Source organism: Ammospiza caudacuta, chromosome 7 (genome assembly GCF_027887145.1).
Source record: "Ammospiza caudacuta isolate bAmmCau1 chromosome 7, bAmmCau1.pri, whole genome shotgun sequence".
NCBI classification, from domain to species: domain Eukaryota; kingdom Metazoa; phylum Chordata; class Aves; order Passeriformes; family Passerellidae; genus Ammospiza; species Ammospiza caudacuta.
This window is the reverse complement of record NC_080599.1, coordinates 40,256,639-40,275,022: the sequence shown is the minus strand read 5'-3', so window position 1 is coordinate 40,275,022 and position 18,384 is coordinate 40,256,639. Positions and strand designations below refer to the sequence as shown.

General features: G+C 39.6%; 1 protein-coding gene across 1 annotated transcript; it reads left to right on the top strand.

The window, feature by feature from the left end:
* The first annotated feature begins 749 nt into the window (after positions 1-749).
* Positions 750-18,197, top strand: STIL (STIL centriolar assembly protein). Its single transcript, XM_058808513.1, has 15 exons — positions 750-850; positions 1,177-1,292; positions 1,394-1,581; positions 2,560-2,807; positions 3,597-3,680; positions 3,798-3,884; positions 5,518-5,665; positions 6,780-6,889; positions 7,698-7,812; positions 8,605-9,654; positions 10,941-11,091; positions 11,823-12,048; positions 13,880-14,072; positions 14,664-14,917; positions 16,725-18,197. Exons 1-15 carry the CDS (start codon positions 759-761, stop codon positions 17,536-17,538), a joined length of 3,876 nt encoding a protein of 1,291 aa, XP_058664496.1. The 5' UTR covers positions 750-758; the 3' UTR covers positions 17,539-18,197.
* The last annotated feature ends 187 nt before the right edge of the window (positions 18,198-18,384 follow it).

Here is an 18,384-nt window from a genome sequence, read left to right as displayed (position 1 = left end):
CTTTAAAGTAAAGTTCTTTCCTGGCAAGTTTAAATGCAGAGGAAGCACCTTTGCTTAGCAAAGTTTCATGCTTGAGATAACTACAAAAAGGCTTGTTGCTTATTTGCTAAAAGGTAGTGAGGTATTTGCCAAATTATATGGGCTGTCAATTGTTTTGTATGTTGCTTTGTCTAGGCACCTCAAGAAAATCTAATCCTGATAGTGTGAATAAGTTAATGTGATTACATAGTGATTTCTTCAGGGCTCTTTGAAGTCTACTATTTGAGTTAAGCCAAGGCCTTATTTCAGAAATCTTCAAAGTTTAAGTAGTGTGAATGCTCACTTGAAATACAGAGACTAAAACAGGGCTTTGGGAAGCTGATCTAATGTTAAATTTGCTAAATCAGTTTTTTTGTGCCATGGGAGTTTCTGATTAGTGGTGACTCTTTTTCTCCCTAAACTATATCTAAGTAGTTTTTCCTTAAGCTTTATCTGCAAGCTTGTATTTTGGCCTACCCGTCTTCCAAGGTTCCACAGAGAAACTGTCAGGTGGACAGTAAAGTTTTTGTGTTGACTGTAACTCTGACAACTTCGTAGGACAAAGTTTCTGCTTTGTTGGCCTGGACTTAAACAAAAAAAAGTACCAACAGTTTATGTATCCTATTTCTTGATTTTCTTACTGTGTCATGCCTTTGTTCCTTCTTTTAAACATCGTAAGATAACAATGTCCCTTAATCCATTTTTTTATCTCTGATCTTTCCAGATTGGTTCCCTAAAGGATGGTCCCTTTCAGTTTCCCTCTGTCCAGGTGTGCACTTTGGGACCCAGTCCCCATGGGCGATGTCATTGGCACACACATCACCTATTACAGGTATTGATACCCTTTTGGGGCAAGCTAAAGCTTAAAATAAATTATGGAGTGTGTGATGCAAAGCCTCATTTTGTCTTTTGAGTCTGTTCTATGGCAAGGCCCAAAGGAAAATGAAGCAGTGTGTTTGTTATAAGCATATAGGGATTTTCACTGGAAAAATTTCAGTTTCCTTTCCTTTGTGTAACACAGTCTAGTGGCTTGAAGGTGCATCAATTTAAAGTAACTTAAAATTTATTTCTATTTTCTTCTCATATGGATAAGTGATACTTAAAAAAAAAAATTAAAAAGAATTTGTGACTTAAACTTGCTTATTATCTCTTTTTTAGAAACCCCAAAATATGTCTGGTGGAGAAAACCTTGCGGCTTGCCTACCGCCATGCTAAGCAGAATGAAAAGAAATCATTGTCCTGTTTTTTGCTTGGCACCCTGACAGTAGATGAAGGTAATTCTAGACATGAGGTAGACAGGCAGTGTTGGTTGATTAAGCTGTAGTTAAGCTGAGTTGTTTCTCTTGGACTCTGACTTTATTTCTTTATTTTGAAGATGGGGAAGGCGTAACGCTGACAGTAGATCGCTTTGATCCTGGCCGAGAAGTTGCTGGTGGATCAGGCAAAATCCCAACTGCATCCCTTCCTGGAGACTTCTTGATTCCATGTACAGTTAATGCCTGGGGACCTTGTTCAGATAATATAATAGTGCACAGTGCTGAAGATATCAGCTTGGCTTTCAAGGTAGGCAGCTCTTAGCAACTTTTGGGTCTCTCAAACAGTGAACTCTCTGCCAGGGAGGACACTGGACTATGCACAGAGCTTGATTTCCAGCACAGCAAGGTCAGGGCTGAACCAAGACCATGTAGTTAATTGTGTGCAATGAGCTGCTTGAGTGTCATTGAAAAGTGTATTGGAAACTGGTAAAGTCAGTTAATCCTCACAGGTGTTTAAGGATCACACAGTCGTTAATCTTGGATGAAAATCTTGCTGGCTGACCAAAGTGTTTCAGCTGGTCTAACCACCAAAACCAGCAAAGCAACAGCAATTGCAGCAAACTTACTTGTTAAACAAGAGAAAACAGCTTTTTTTTTGTCTTTTTTTTCCCCTCAAAAGTGTCATTAATCAGTTGCAGTATTGGGCAGTTGTTGCTGAAGTGTTGCTAGGCAAGTGACCCGCCCAAAACGTGTGGAGCCCTATGTAGGTTAACAGCCATAGCTGAAATGTGTGCTCTGCTGTAAGCTATTAAATATGCTTTCCATTCCTGTAGATTTCCATTCCATTTTCTCTATTGTTGTTGTAGTGTGTATTTAAAATCCAAATTAAGCCTGCTTCACATCTGAACTTTCTCATGATGATACAGCCAGATATTAAATTACATATTCTTGAAAGCAAGTAAGAAAATGTTGGCAAATCAGCTTGAGCTTTTTAGTTGTCTGTTATTGTATTAATTTTTATAGCATTTAGTAGCCCCATGTTTTATAATACGTCATAAAACAATGCTGAGGTGTGCATAGCTAATTTTCAACTGTATTCTGCATTATTCATTATATTCACTAGAGCAGTGAACTTTGGAGACCTGGAGTAATGGGTTTTTGTATAGTACCTACTGCAATAATAGCTGTGATGAATGATTTGAATTCCTAGTGTAATGCATCTTGAATCATGATAATCAGAAAATAATTTAATGTGTTTAACTCTCTTTTTTTTTCTTACTTCTAGAGTCTGCAGCAGAGTCTGTGCAGTAAAGAATCTCTGGATCTTTCTAAACTGCTCACTGTTAGAGCTCACATTTTTTTCACAGAAAACCTGGATAATCTACACTTTAATTTTTACTGGGCTTCTCTTACTCTGGCCAATATTTTGGAATACACCCCTGTGAAGTCTGTCCCAATTATTCCAACAGCCCTAGCAAGAAATTTGACCAGTCCTATGAATATTGCACAAGTTCAAGGAACTTACAAATGTGGGTGAGTAAAGGGTGGTGCTAAAGCTGTCAAAGTTGCCTGTCAGTTTCTTGCCTTTCCTAAAGGAGGTGGGTAGGAGAGATTTCAACTGTACTTTTTAGTAAAATAACTGGCATAAACATGGCATGTGTTCTGGCCTTGGAAATGTATTAAAATTATGAACAAGAAACAGGAAATGGGGTGGAGCAAAAACATTAACTGGTTGAGTAGAAATTCTTTTGGCTTCAGTGAAAGTGGCAGAACACACCTCTAGTTAACATAATAAATGTAAATAGCTTCCAGCTTTTTAAGCACCATAGGTGCTCGCCCTACAATGAAAAGCAGATGAATGCAAACCAAAGCTTTCTTTTTGTGCTTCTGAGATGGTATTGAGAAGTCATCATTCTGACTGGTAACTAATTTAACAGGATGAACCAGGGATAGATCAGGGAAGTAATTTGAAATAACTGAATGTCATTTTATTTGGACAGTTTCTTTATGAATGCCTCTCTGCAAATTACTCTTCAAATTTAACATGGCTTGTACTTGGGGATTTGTTATGAACGCTAATTCTAGTATTCACTAAAATACTACAAATAGTACTATGTAAGTTTTGTCCTTGATAACTCTTTGATACACAGGGAATTGCTGAAAAGCTGGGGAGCTGCTGTTAAGTGTGGAGTAAGAGTAGTTTTGATCTTTAATTGTTATTTTTTCACAGTATTTTCTAAACTTGTACTTTTCAAGATTTTTTTTTTTCTGAAAAACTGCCTTCCAAAATAGTAAAACAACCCAAATTTTGCTTTCTTTCAGCTACCTTACTATGGACCAAACAAGGAAATTGCTTTTACTGCTTGAGTCTGATCCCAAGGCTTATGCTCTGCCTTTAGTTGGAGTGTAAGTGTTCAGATTAATACACACACACATAATTGATTTGAGATGTATCTGAGGGATTACATAGCAAAAATTTGGTACCACAGCTGTCTCTAATTAGATTTTTTTTCTTATTTCTAGTTGGCTGAGTGGAGTTACTCATATCTATAGTCCTCAAGTCTGGGCCTGTTGCTTGCGGTATTTGTTCAGTTCTTCAATCCAAGAAAGGCAAGTCACTTTTATAGGTAAAACATAGAAGTACCTAAAAAAGTACTCCACAGAAATGCATGACAGCATAGGCTCTGCTCAAATATATTTGAGGAAATTCTGTGTTGTATAGAGGTAAGGCTGTCTGGTTTAAATGTTATTTTTGGTTTTGGCTTCTGCATAAAAATTTTCTGTGACTGAAATGTTGAAAAGCTGAGCTGATATCCCAAAGTCAGGAGAGGGTGAACATTAATATCCTTGAGGTCACTGCATTTTAGTTTAAATAAGAAGCCACAAGCAGGAAACAGTAGTTTAAACAGTGATGGGGTTTTGTTTTTGAGCTTTTCTTAGGGGTATTTTCTTTGAGATAAGTTGTCTTCCTGGTTGTGTCTGACCAACATATTGAAACATACTGGTTTGCTGCCTATGCTGTCCTGTTAGACTTCCTGTTAAATGTTCAGGTTGTTTTTTAAGAGTGTTTGCATTCTGGGGTATTTTTTGATTGTGATGTTAGAGCATAATCATTCCTCATTGTCTAGATTTTCTAATTTGTAACATTTGCTGAGTTCTATTTGTGTGTAGCTGGGAGAGAGTTCAGGTGTTAGTAGTTTGAAACTGCACCTCAGGTAAATGAGACTCTAGAATATGCTGTATGCATAAGCACTTCTTCTGATTGCCCATATTTGTTTTTAAATTGTGAAATGCAACCATGTTTGGTGAACAGATGTGTCTGCAATTACAAAATAGACTTCTTTCCCTTAACAACTGAAATATGTCCAAACACAGATAAGAGACCAATTAGATTATTAGATAGGCAAGTTGGATGCTTGACTCTCATTAACTTTAACTGATGCCATCATGGAAGTGGATTAGGGAGATTTGATGAACCATGCAAACAGCATTAACCTCTGCAGGCTAACTGCTTAATCTGTGCATCATACATTTTTAACTCTTTAAGTTGTAAGTAAACTTTGAAGTTGCATGAATGTGTTTTTCAAGCATCCTGTTTCTACTGCTTTTTCTATTGCATATATAATTTAATGAAAAAGCAAACAAAAAAAGCCATTAACAAGCATGTTACAAGTACTATAAAAAGAAAAACTGTTCTGAAATTAGTCCTACCTTTTATTGGAAACACACATTGTTGTTGTTATCCTTGAAATTGTGTTAAATGCTGATTGTTGTTACTCACTATTCTCAACTTATAGAAAAAAAACCCTTCAATAAAATTTTCCAAAAAAATTTTCTTTTTGCTAATTAATGTTTTTTGAATATTTAGGGGTAACTGAGTCATTAAGTGTCTTTATAATGCATCTTAACTGAAAACTAAAAAGAAAATAAAACACAATATCATTCTTACAGATGTTTTCTTCTGTTATGTTTGAACTCTTCCAGGAATTCATTTAAAGTACTAAGTGATAGTAAAGGTTTGGTGTACAAAGGACTTGGATTATTCCTATTTCTCTACTTTTCTTTGGTTCTTGCATGTGGCTACAGTCATAAATCCCTCTGCACTATCTATAGCTAAGCACCACTCAAAATGCTATGATTCACCAGTTTGATAAACTATGTGAAAATTTGTTCACTGTATTGCAAATCTAAGGGCTTTCTTCATGTTTAAGTTATTTAAAGATGTGTTTTTCTTCTATTTCAGGGTTTTTTCAGAATCTAGGAGTTTTCTTGTTGTGCTTTATTCATTGACACACAAGGAACCAGAGTTTTATGAGTGTGTTCCATGCAGTGGGCAGACTGAGCTGGGGTTTCAGATCCTAACTTGCCATGAAACAGTTCACCTGTTCAAAGTAAGTGTCTTGCTTTCCTCCTGCACCGTGGTGCTTCAAATTTTGCCTTGAAAGAGTCATTGTGATGTGACTCGAATGGATCTGCAGTGTTTGAAAATGATGTAGCTCTATAAAGCTGCATCATTTGTCCCTCAAATTGAGAAATTACTTCCAAAGGCAGCACTGCTCACTTTTCTAATAGCATTAAGCATCTGTCTTTTAAGTACATCATGCTGTGTTGGCCTTGGTTAGTGTTCCTTCCTACTAGTGACCTTCTGGCCTTGTGAGCAGAGACTCAGACTTCCTGCAGCATTTGTTACTCTGATGTGCTGTGTTCAGCTTGGCCACATCTGACAGCTGCTGTGGGTAATGCTTGCTGGAGAGCAAAGCTGAGTGTTGTGCTTTGCTTGAAATTGAATGCGAAAAGGAGTTCAGAGGTTACTAATTTCATCAGTTTTACTAATGGAGAATTTTATCTTTGCGCAAAGTAACTCTCTGAAAGAATTTGATGATAGAAGTCTGGGAGATGGCTAGTAAGGTTTGAGGAAGTTCTAGGAAATCTCAGTTCCTTATGTGTTTTCCAAGGCTTGTGCAGAACCTGAAGTTGAGCTGTTAATTTGCTCAGTAAATGCTGCTATGCTCTGTCAGAAGCAATGAGTGTAATGTGTGTGCTGTGCTGTGTGCTCAGCTCTCTTCCCAACTGAATTTCCTTGTCAGGGCTGCCTTCTCCCTTTAGCCTAGGGCCAGCTCAGCTTTCTAAGATGACACATCCCTCCACAGAAGCTCACTGCTGTTGCCTCCAGGAGCTGCCCAGCTGTGGTGTGTGAGGCAGTACAGGAACGTTTGCTGTTTCCTGTAGTGGTGGCAGCTCTGGAGGAGTATCTGAGCAGTTACAGTGAGGAAGCATCTGCTCATGGCTATAATTAGCCCAACTACTTTACAGAGTAGCAGGGGAGCAGTGTTAAACAGGAAGGGAAGTTGTCTGCTTCCTTGTAGTGCTGAAAAATTTGCAAGTAGGAGACAAGCAGCAAATGATCTTATAAATGTCTTTAAAGCTGTTTCTTTGGGAGTAGTACCTCAGTGATTGAAAGTTTGAAGGTTTCCTGCCTCACAAATATGGAACATCTCATTCCAGAACGTTGAAGCATCAGACAAGAGCCCTATCCAGTTTGAGTTGAGTGCAGAAAACCAAAATGCAGAAACTGAGTTCTTCAGCAGAATTTGCAAGAAACTTCCAATCAAAAGGTAAATCTCTGCAATGCCATTTATGTGCAAAAATTAAATATTTATTGGTTGAGGGGTTTGATCTGATCTGTGCTATGTGTCAGTTGTGCTGTGCATACATTCTATTGCATTAAAATCTGTGTATGTGCTTTTATTTATTCCTGGAGTTAGTATTTTTCAAGTAAGATGGTCAAGATGTCTGTATTCCAAAAAAAACTACTTGGTACTGGTGGTTTTAATTTATGCAGTGGATGTTTCTAAAAAGGCTTCCTCACGGATGAGGCTTAGTTCACTCTATTAAGCTTTAAGTGAGCTCTGTCCTTTGAAGCAAATCTCTAATTGAAATCTACTTAAGTAAAAAAAAATTTCTTTTTTTCCTTCCCACTTTTCAGAGCTCCAAGACCTGGATAGTTTGAAACTTAGTGATTTTTTTTTTTTAAGAACCTGGCTTATCCATCAGATTTTTATCTATGACTAGAAGGTGGCCTTTATTTTCCTTCAAACAATATTAAAATCTTTACTGTAGCACCTCCTATCTTTTTACTATATATCATTGCTTTGCTGTTAGAATGTCACTTAAAAGCTGTGTTTGTGTGATGCTGTGGGGAGGGAGGGTTTCTTGCCCAAAAGCAGCTTTTCTGTTTTCATTGTTTGGTTTTAGAACTGTTTGCTTGGTTAACTCCCCAGCTGACCAGGGAGAAGATGGATAGCAGCTGCTTCTCAGAAAAATTATGCACTGTAGATGGCACATTGAAAAATGTGAAGTTTCATGTTACTGCTGCCAATTCTAACAAGCAGGCATTTTTACTTTGCTTTATTTTGGTTTCAGTCCTCCCCAAGGCTCTTCACCCAGCAAGTTGTCAGCAAGTGATCATGACTCTGGTGTGGAAGATGAGGATTTATCCCCCAGACCAATTCCAAGTCCTCACCCAGTGAGTCAACAGGTAACTAAATAATAAATAGTTGCTCTGGGTATCTCAGATGTGACACTTAGAGCAGCAGAACTTATTGTAAGGGAACTGTAGACAAAGGCTTCTCTCTCTCAATTCCTAGCAAGGGAAAGCAGAATTAAAGAAATTAACCATGGGTCCCACTCCTGTAGTCAATCTGCCATTTTCCAGGATTTTAGACACTTTAAATTCCTGTACATGCTGTGATTTGGAAACAGAGAGTAGTTTCTATTTTAGGAATCTCACTGTTGTTGAATGGAAGAGCTGTAGTGTCTGAGATAGAGACAGCCAGCTCTTGTGATTTTTTTCATTTCATTTACCCAAAAGATCTGCTCTGTCCTTTTTTCACTGAAATGTGTACAAATACAATAAATACCAGCCCTTGTACAGCATAGGTCTAGAAGGATGTGATAATTGTGTATAAAATATGTCCTATTGCAGCTATCTCCTGGATCTGAGAATAGTAAGAAGAGACACAGAGTCCACCTCTAGAAGGGAAATATCCATATTCTGACATGTACTCCCAAATGACATGGAGCATTCATTTGGCTGACAGGGCTGTTACTATATAAAAGCAATTTTCCTTTAAGAATGGTCCTAGAGATCTTGCTGCTTTTTTTGGATTCTCCAGTCTTTAAGGAATGTGTTTAACTTGTGTTTGGTTTGGAAGCTGATAATCATCATATATTGATTTTTAAATGAAAACATTTTATTTGAGGAAATTATGCATTCAAAGAGCAGACAATATTTTTAAATTATCATCTATGTGTGTAATTGTCCTTTCAGGTTACCAGAATTTTTCCTTCAGTGCCAGAGCTGTCACTTATTTTGGATGGGAGTTTCATAGAACCAGGACAATCATCTAAGCCTGTGGGAACTTCAGGTGCTAAAAGTCTGCCCACAGTGCCAAATCAGCCTATGAAAAAGAAATGTTGCATGAGACCTACATGTCACCCCAGCCAGCACTCTGAAGACAGGCAGAACTTTCCTGCTAATGTGGGAGATCCCTCTTTGAGACGATTACCAAATCCTATAAACCAGAAAATTCCAGCTTCAATGCCTTGCAGAGGAAATCAAGCTCTACTACAGCAGCAGGTGCAGTGTAAAAAGGCTTCCCCCCAATCAAGAAAAAGTTCAGGATCATCTTCTCCTTCAACTCCTTGTAGTGGGCCTTCCCCAGATGTGTCTGTGCACCACCCCAGAAAGCCTTTGGAAAAACTTGTGTTAAATCCTGAGAGTGTCACACCACAGGGAGAGCCTCTGCCTAGGAGAGCATCAGTGTCTGGTTCCAAGCAGCTTCCTGCTGCCACACAGCCAGTCCTGCACAACTCTTTGTCACCACAGAGCTGCAGACAGCCACCAGACCTGCAGGTGCCAGTTCAAGTGCCACCTTCCTGTCCAGCATGCAGCTGTCAGTGCACTGCTTCTCTCCAGTACAATCCCATAACCCCATGGCAAGGAGTTGGGAAAATGAGCCCCGGTCACAGAGTGGAAATCCCACCAGAGGTGGCTCAGCAAAATCCTTGTGCAGTGTTCCATCAAAACATCATTTGCCCAAACGTTTGCTGCAACCCAGGGTATGCCACGAGCAGCCCTATAAATGTGAGATATCCTGGGAAAACAGGGAGCTGCTCTCATGACAATGGCTTATCAGCTGGGATGAGGATGGCATCGAGTGCAAGCCCCTCGAGCGTGCAGTGCTGTGCAGCCCACGCCCCGTGCCTGCACACGCCTGCTCCTGCAGCTCCATCAGATAATGGCATGATGGGATTATCTCCAGATGCATTCCAGCTCCTCACCCAGCAGGACAGACAACTCAAATTACTGCAAGCTCAGGTCTGTGGAAATGTCAGCTTTCTCCTCTGCCCTCTCAGTGACTATGCTTTGATAGTTCCCCTGCTAAAGGAATTAAATTAACTGTTGTCTATCCGTGTTGGAACAAGGGAGCCTGTCATACCAGCTGCAGTTTGGGCATGGAAAGGGGACTTAATTAGCCTTACCAACTGATGTCCCTTTAAAAATTATTTTACTTTTATCTAATTTAAATTTTGCGTTTATTTCTGTGATATTTCCATAACATGAACGTTTATTTTTAGTAGATTGTTTGTAATGCAAACTGATACACTTTCTGTATAAATGCTTTTCTGCTTTCATGCTTGTCCATGTAAAAAAAATATTGCATCGGCTATAGGCTTTGGAATTTTTGTAAATAATGAAGCACAGAATGTTCTCATATGTTGCTTTTTCCACCTTCAAACCAGCAGCTCCCTGAGCTGTTGCTTTGAAAACTTAAGTTGTCTACATCAATTCCTGGTTCACCAGATCTTTTCTATGCTAGAAAACTGGACTTTGGGGGTCTTGCTGTGCTCTGTTGCCTCACCAAGTTAAGTTTCTTCAAAACACCGATCCCTTGATGAACCTACTGGCCCTGTATTTTGCAGGGTATGATTTGGGGCTGAAGAGACAGAGTTTAAATTTTGCTGCTGGTGATGAATAATACAAACAGAAAAGTTTGCAGTACTTGAACTAGAAAATGACAGCTGGAATTTGTTTTTGGTATAGTTCCTGTTTGTAAAGTCAAGCTCCTGAAGCATGGGTTGTGCATGTGGGAAACCTCTCCTTACTGCAGCCTTCACTGTTAGTGTATTTCTCCCTGGAGCTGCAAGCTAATCGTTGAACAGGGTGGATGAAAATCCTAGAGAGAAGATTGCCTGGCAACCTTAATTTTATCATTTAATTGCTTAGCTTTGTAATTAATACAAAGTTGGTGTAGGGGCAGTTGGCACATAAATGCTTGGCTGGTAAGTCGGTTAATAGGCTTTGTACGTGAATGAAAGGGAGGGAATACTTCCAGCAAGTGTGGTGCAAACAGGCTTTACCCAACTTGTCTTGGTGCTGCCTCTGCCAATGTGCTTAAAGATCTTCTTTGCTACCTCTGCCAACATCAAAATTGGTGTTTTGATTTATGCTGTGTGCACTGCTGACAGCTGGAAGGTGTTCAGGGTGCTGTGGCAGCGCAGCCTGTTTGAATCCAGATCTTAGCAGAACCCGATTAATTCCCTTTTGCCTGTCACAGCTGATATTTTCTTGTGCAGACGCTAACTTTGCGGTGACTGTTACAGATCCAGCGCCTGCTGGAGGCTCAGGCTCGCCAGGAGGGTTCCTCAGAGGCAGCTGAGAAGGGGGAGAAGGCCGGGGAGCTGGTGTCCATGGAAACCCAGACCTCACCACCACCGTGCCCCAGGAGGAGCGTGAGCGTTGCCGTGAGCACAGGTAACGCTTCATTCATTAGCACAGACTGGCACCGCTTCCTTCTGGACGTTTCTGTGCTTCGTTGGGCCATGGAGGAAATGTTTTTGCAGAAAGAAGTTGTGCAAACATGCACCTAGATCCAAAAAACACCTAAGTTGTTGAGGTGTTATTTGCAAGTTTAGGCTGGAGTTACTTTTGTCTTTGATTGCCATCACTGAAAGAGTTATTTTTCCAATAGGCTTAGAAAGCTGTTCTATTTAAAATGTTGTCTTGTTGACGTGTAACTCCACATCTTTTTTTATTTAATACACTGTTTTGTAAAGTAATCATTTCTATGCCAATATATATATTATTGATGTTGTTTGTAAATCATGCATGAAGAGGAGGTTGTATTTGCTTTAGTTTAGGAGAGTTATGCAGCTGTGTCTGTACAGCTGCATATTAACATATTGGCTCCTGTTAAATCCATGGAAATGTTGTGCTTAGTCTGGAGTAAACTTTGAAACAGGCTCAAGGTCAATGCATTAAAGTTATTTAATGCAACCATTTATTTTCATCAAGTATACTTTGGAAGAAACTAGAACTTGAATGATGTTTTGGCAGCTTTTAGCTGATTTAAACTGTAGATCACTTTTTAAATAGTGAAAGAAACATGAATGGGAGAAAGTTATTCCTCTAGCTATAGAAAGCCAGAGAATCTCAAAAAAAGTAATGACTCTTCCTAAATGGTTAAACCTCTAATTTTGTCCTAGGTGCTAGTTTATTTTGGAATACAGCCTCCGAAAAACAAGGCAACTCCATACCACGAGGGAAAAAAGAAGATGGAGAGATTTCTAAGGAGGACATAAACATTTCAATTAATGCTGAGCAAGATGCAAGTAATACAAGCATTGCTTCATCCTTAAGGGTGGTTGACATGCCCAGCTTTGTAGAGAGTATTCACCTTGTGGAAGAAGGAGCTAATCAGAACACTCCCCAGTAAGTAACAGAAACACCCTGTGCTCACATAATGTGCTAGACTGCCTTATGTAAGTTATTACTTCTGTAATATTTTTTCCTTCAGGAGTTATAAATAGTCTGACCTCAGCTGTTGTGTTCTCTCCCTTCTGTATTTTTTAATTATGCTTTGAATTGTACAGCTCACCAAAGACATCTGCCTTTAGAGTCTGCATTTATCAGTCATGCAGGTTTAGCTACCTGTCAGCAGCAGCTGATGGCAAAAGCCTTTAACTTACAAAAGCATGCACTGTGCTGGCAGCATTCCTTTTCTTACCTTAAATCCTGACTGGAAAAGGGGATGCTGCTATACTCAGTTGTTTTCCTACAGTGGCTTTTCCTTGTCAGCATTCAGAACCTTTCCAGTTCTGAGGGGCTTGGGATGAGGTGTTTATATGTGGCTGTTCCTTGAATTTCTCTTTATTTTATGCCTGATTACTTTGAGTGGTGCATGCAGATACTGACTTCACTGCTGTTAATAATTTTTGAGCTCAGTTGCTTTATAGTGCAGTGACTAATTTGGGAAGTGGTTTTTAAAATATTTTTAATTATCTATATACATGCTATTTCTATGTAGGGATAGCTCAACAATTTAGCACTTTAGTGATCTAATATTGCCTAAGTATAAAAAGCCAAAGGAGGGGGAATGCCCTTCCAGTTAAATTAGGCTCCTAAAATGGTCATATTGGGAAAAATGATAGTAATGAATCTATAACTTAACTATTTATAGTCCTTGGTTAAAGTGCTGTCTGCAAACATATACTGCTACCAGAAATTTTATGGATTCAGATCAGTCTTATGAACATTGTATTTTTGGACAATGCCATCTTAAGGTTCTCTTCAACTTGGATTCATAAACCAGTAAAATAGCTTTAAAGTATCTTATAGTGAGAATGTAGAGCATCACCCAGATTCCTTTGATGAGGAGGAGGGGAACTTTTTTGGGAATGATGAATAATTGCTAGTGTAACAGTAGCTGATAACCTACATTGACTATCTGGTATGTCACGTGCTTTAAATCTTATCACTTTCAACACAGGCAATTGATCAGTTGAGTTCTGAAATTCCCTTATCTTACACTTGTCTCCTCAGGAGGAACAGGAAGGGGGAGGAGGTTGCTTGAGGATCTTCTTGGGATGATAGTAGTATTGATATGTCTGGTCTCCAAAGGCTTATGCAATGCACACACCAATGAGGGGCGTGCAGAGCATTGTGTTGTAACTCATTCAGTGTTTAGCCTTTGTAGCTCCTCTTTCACATCTCCTATTGAAAAATATTTCAGCTAGGTGTTTGTGATACTCAGTGTGCATGTGTGTACTTGTAACTGTCTTTGAGAAGTTTTTAAACTGCCACAGGAATCCCATGGGAAGTTATGTACCTTGGTAAAAGCAGCTTTTTAAATAAATCATGTGTCAGAGCATACAGAAGATATTTGCTTCTAAAGGCTTATAAGTGGTCTGCTGAAAACATAAATTCCAAATTGTTAATAATTTTCCTTTCATCAGGTTTAAGTCATGGTGTGTCACTGAGTTTTGGCCAGTCCAGAGATGCCATTGCCACTTTCAAATCATGTTTTGGAAAACTAGTCAGGCTGTTGTAGTTCCACAGTTGGAAGTCTATTTCTTCAGTCTTTAAATGACTTTTGAAACTTTTGACTGCAGAAAGGGGCAAAGCCTTGAGCAGCAGGCAAAACTAAAACCCCTTAGGATTGATTGTTCTCCTCCTCTGATGTTCATGAACAAAGTACATATAGTGATAACGATGCTTTTGCTGTTTCAAGGAAATACGTAGCTATCTTGGTGTTCTGTTCCAGAACTGGAAACGTTTCCCAGGCACTTGCTCGTGGCTCGTCCTTGGAGGACAGTGCCAGTGTGTGTTTACAGAAAGAGCCATCGGAGGGAGCCAGGAGCCAGGTGGTGGTAACAAGTGAGCAGAGCTCGGAGGCACCCGCCCCGCTGCTGCCTCAGCAGCCCTCAGAGGAGCTGAAGCTTTACCAGGACTTACTGGTAACTCATGCACGTTTTATATTCTGCACTGAATGCAACAGTCAGAGCAGCACCCTGCTGAACTTACGATGTGGTGTTGGCAGGAATGAAAGCTGCTTGTGGTTTTCAGATTCACATTGTGCTCTACAGAAAAGTCTGAGTTTGTGGTTCTTCAATTTTTTTGAATGTTTAAGTGGTTATTTTGTACTTCTCTTTCATGCATACATGGATTACTTTCTATTATCTAATAAATATTTTTTTATTCAAGGACCTCAGCTGATAACTTCCCAAATTAGTGGCCTTTAAAATAACACAGCATTTTACCTTCAAGTCCCTTAAAGGGCAGATATTTTCATCTTGAAGAATATCAGTATGTGATGTGTTTAAATTCAGAACAGACTCTCTTAGAAAGCTTGAAGTGTAAGATGTTGCAGTGTTTGACTACACTGCTGTGAGTTTAAGTGATTGCATCTGAACTATATCTGAATTTGCCTTCTTTGTTAGAATAAGCTATTAATCCATCAAGTTGTATTTGAAGTTGTGTAGTCAGGAATTTTGCATTTGACAGTCCCTGTATCTCATTGTTTTTGCCATGTGCTCCTTTTTCTGTAGGGCCAAGTAAACCATCTCTTAAAGACCTCAGAAGAGCAAGATCATTTGCCTTTAAAATCAGAATTTGTTGTTGATGATGGTCCTACATATCAGGATATTGATGGTACAGCAGAAGTGGCTTCAAAGACTCACACAGGAGAGGTGGACAAAGAAAGTGTCCTTAGTGCCACACTCAAACAGCTGAGGAGCCTTGGAGTGACTGTGAGCTCACCTGGCAGTATGAAGGAAAATACACACAAAGTAGACAATGCCAGGTAAAAAATGCTGGTGGTTTTGAGTAGTAATGTGCAGATCCAACTGAAAATGAAGATTTGGCTCAATGAGTCAGGAGAAGACTGCTCACTGCCACTGGGATTTGGGTGCACCTTGATCTGCATTTCCTGCAAAATTGAAATGCTGGCTCATGCTATGGGCATTTCAGATAGGTTTAAGAGCTCTGCTAGAAAAACTCAGAATATTTAAATAGAACACAACCCTGTTGCTGTTAGAGCATCTGGTGATTCTTAAAGGGCTGTGCAGGCAATTCCCTAGAATAACAAGGAAGCTATGGGCAATTCTTTGGTCTGTCTCCAAGTATTCCAGAACAGCTCTGGACCTGGTATTTTGTCATTGCTTCTTAACCTTTGCCTTGCTCTTTACCAGTATATGTGAAATTGTTACTGTGTCTTTGGTATCTAATCAAAACTGGTTCTGTCCTAATTGCTTGTTATTGTGGGTGCTGTGCCTTGAGCAGAGAAAGTGCTGGGGAGGGAAGCAACAGCCTTGTTGAAACAGAGGAAGGAACAGAGAAGTAACTTCTGAAGGAGGGTTTTTAGGCACAGGAATTTACTTGCATAGCTATGTAGGCATAGGCTGACTGCCTGGTACAGCTTCACTTTCATCCTTATTGTCTTCTTGATCCTAGTGTGTAGCTGTTATGTAAACAAAAAATCTCACCACCTCCTAATTAATCTTCTCTTCAGCCATGTGTCAAAAGCTGTTTGTAGTCATACAGTTTCTAACCTCTTTTCTCTCCTTTTCACTTGTGTTTTATTGGGTGATTTTCTGGGATTTCTGGACTGCCTTCCTGGCTGGAGTCTGTCAGTGTTCTTTTAATGTGAATAACATGCTAACATGTGAACCTGTAAGGCAAAACTTGAACTCATGGGGTTTTTTCCTTCAAACTTGGGGAGTGGGGTGGAGTTCTTCCTTCTGCCACTTTCAAGACTGATAAACAATTCTGAGAAACGATCTACAGCTCAGTAGAGAAGGAAACAACAGTGCAGCTCCATAGCATAATAAGTGGTTGTTGTTGCTGAGCCAGTTTATTTTCCCTGGGCAAACTTCAGAATTTGTGCTCAGTGAAATAGGAAGCCTCTTAATTCTTAATATGAGGAGCTTAGGTTTATGAACTAATATATGATGTGTGAGCTAAATGCAATGGTTTACAACCATTACTGGTGCACCAGAGCTTGTTCTTTTGGTCTTCAAACACATGATATATATACAAGAAATTGCTGCACCAGGCAACAGAACAAATGAACATTCCTCATTTGAAGGTACTTCAAAAACTAGAACCTTGTAGGCTTCTGGAAACAGATGCTATGTCAGAGTTTCTGTAAAAATCCTGGAATTACCATGCATTGGGAAAGATATTCTTGGTCTCAGTCATTTGGCTTGTATTTCTAGCTATAAAATTTGGGCTGAATGGTAGAATTTAGAGTTGTAGGATCAGACATACATAATGTCTTGTTCACTGGTGAGAAAAGACCAAGAGTTCAAACCTGCTTTAAAACCAAAAACCAGCACTGTAACCTGCTAGAGATGGGTGACTCTTCATATGAGAGTAGTGTGTTTTGAAGGAGAAGGGAATATCATCCATCCTGTGGCAGTGTTTAGATACTTATGGGGGTGAGTAGCTAGTTTTAATTATGTGCAGATCATATGATCTCAGTCCTGATGAGGAAAAAAGGAAAAATCAGTACAGTGAGAAAAAAAAGGAGAAATCAGTACAGTGAGCAAAATTGTGAAATTGATGCTTTTCCTGTAATGCTAAGGTAACTTTTTGCTGCTTTATTTCAGCATCTTGGCGTGCATAAGTCCTGAAGCAGTGGTGCCTGGGTTAAATTCCATGTTACTTGCCAATGTCAGCATGTGTCCCAACGTTGTTGATCTGAGCATGGAAGCCAATGCCATAGCCCTGAAGTACCTCAGTGAGAATCAGTTATCCCGGCTGTCCCTCAGCCGCTCAGGCCAGAACCCTCCCACAGATTTCTCCTTCCAGGACATCCTGCAAACAAATACAGACAAGAGCATGGTGGGTCTGAGTTTAATTTCTCCCAACAACATGTCCTTTGCAACCAAGAAGTACATGAAGCGATATGGGCTGATACAGGGCAGTGACAGCAGTGAGGATGAAGAGGAGCTGCAGGCTCAAGATGGCAGTTTTGGCACTGCCAAAAGCAAAAGCATGCCAAACAAAAACTGTGCCCCTGCATTGGACAGCTTCAGCCACCAGACTGAATTACCCAAAAGAGTGGATGGAAGGGTTCCCATTCACCTAAAAAGTCACAGCAGAGAGTTGGCTAATGCTTCACCAGAATTAAACAACCCTGTGTTAAGAAACATTACAAATGAAATTTTCCCTCCCAGAACAGATCAAGCAAATGAAAACCCACTTCAGTTCCTGAAGGATTTAAAATCAAAAACCAGATTGTTACCTGGGAGGGTTGAATTCACTGAACAACCTGTCAGGAAAGATGAAGGAGATACTCAGGCCTTTCGTGGAAATCTGCACACTCCAACCCTTGAAATGTTAAACCAGTCAAACAGCATCAATTCTGTTGGCACCATTCTTGATGTCAAACAACTCAGGCAATTACCAAAGCTGTTCTGAACATCCCTTGAGATGGCTGCAACCACTGCTTCAAATCAAGAGGGCCCTCTCTGTAAAGGATCACAGGAAACCACAGATTGAGCTCTCTTTGAAGAGGTCACTCTGTTGTACAGTGTAAAACTTGCAGAACTTTCAGCCAGCTCAGGGACAGCCACCTCAAAGTGCCTGGCTGAGGCAGTGCTGATCAGCACAGACATATGTGTACATTTTTGTTTACAGTTAGATGTGATTTTAGAGCATATTGAAGGTGAATCAACCTGAGCCCAAGATGTATTTTTATATAATTTTTAACAGTGGTGATTTTTTACTTAAGTGTTCTTTTGTTAACTTTTTAAAACAGACTTTTTTCCATGTTTGTGCCAACTGTGAGCCACTGATAATGTGTGTGGCAGAGCAGGGGCAACAGACCTAAAGCACTAATTTTTAGAAGTTTGCTGAAATGGTTGGATTCCTGTTTGTGGGTTGTGTCTGTGGGGAAGGGAAGTATAACTTTGGCTTTACTTTGCATAAAATTATTTTGAATTCAGCCCAAATGGCACATGTAACTCTGTGTATCATGAAATCTTTGAAGAAAACAGGGGAAAGCTGGCACTTTTAAGACTTGTAATTTTTTTCATCTCTGTTTTCTATTTATTTAAAATTACATACTGCTGATAAAGGTCAAAGTTTCCATTAAAAAAAATTAATCTTCACTTGACTAATGCTGCCTTTATTTAAGACACATGTGGCTTTCCAGTCATTGTTAAAATTGTTAACTTGAAGTTCAGTGGTTCACCTGCTGCTGAACTCATCAGGAGTCTGATACTGGGTGGTGGGATAAGCAGAAATAATTTTCTTTGTTCTGAA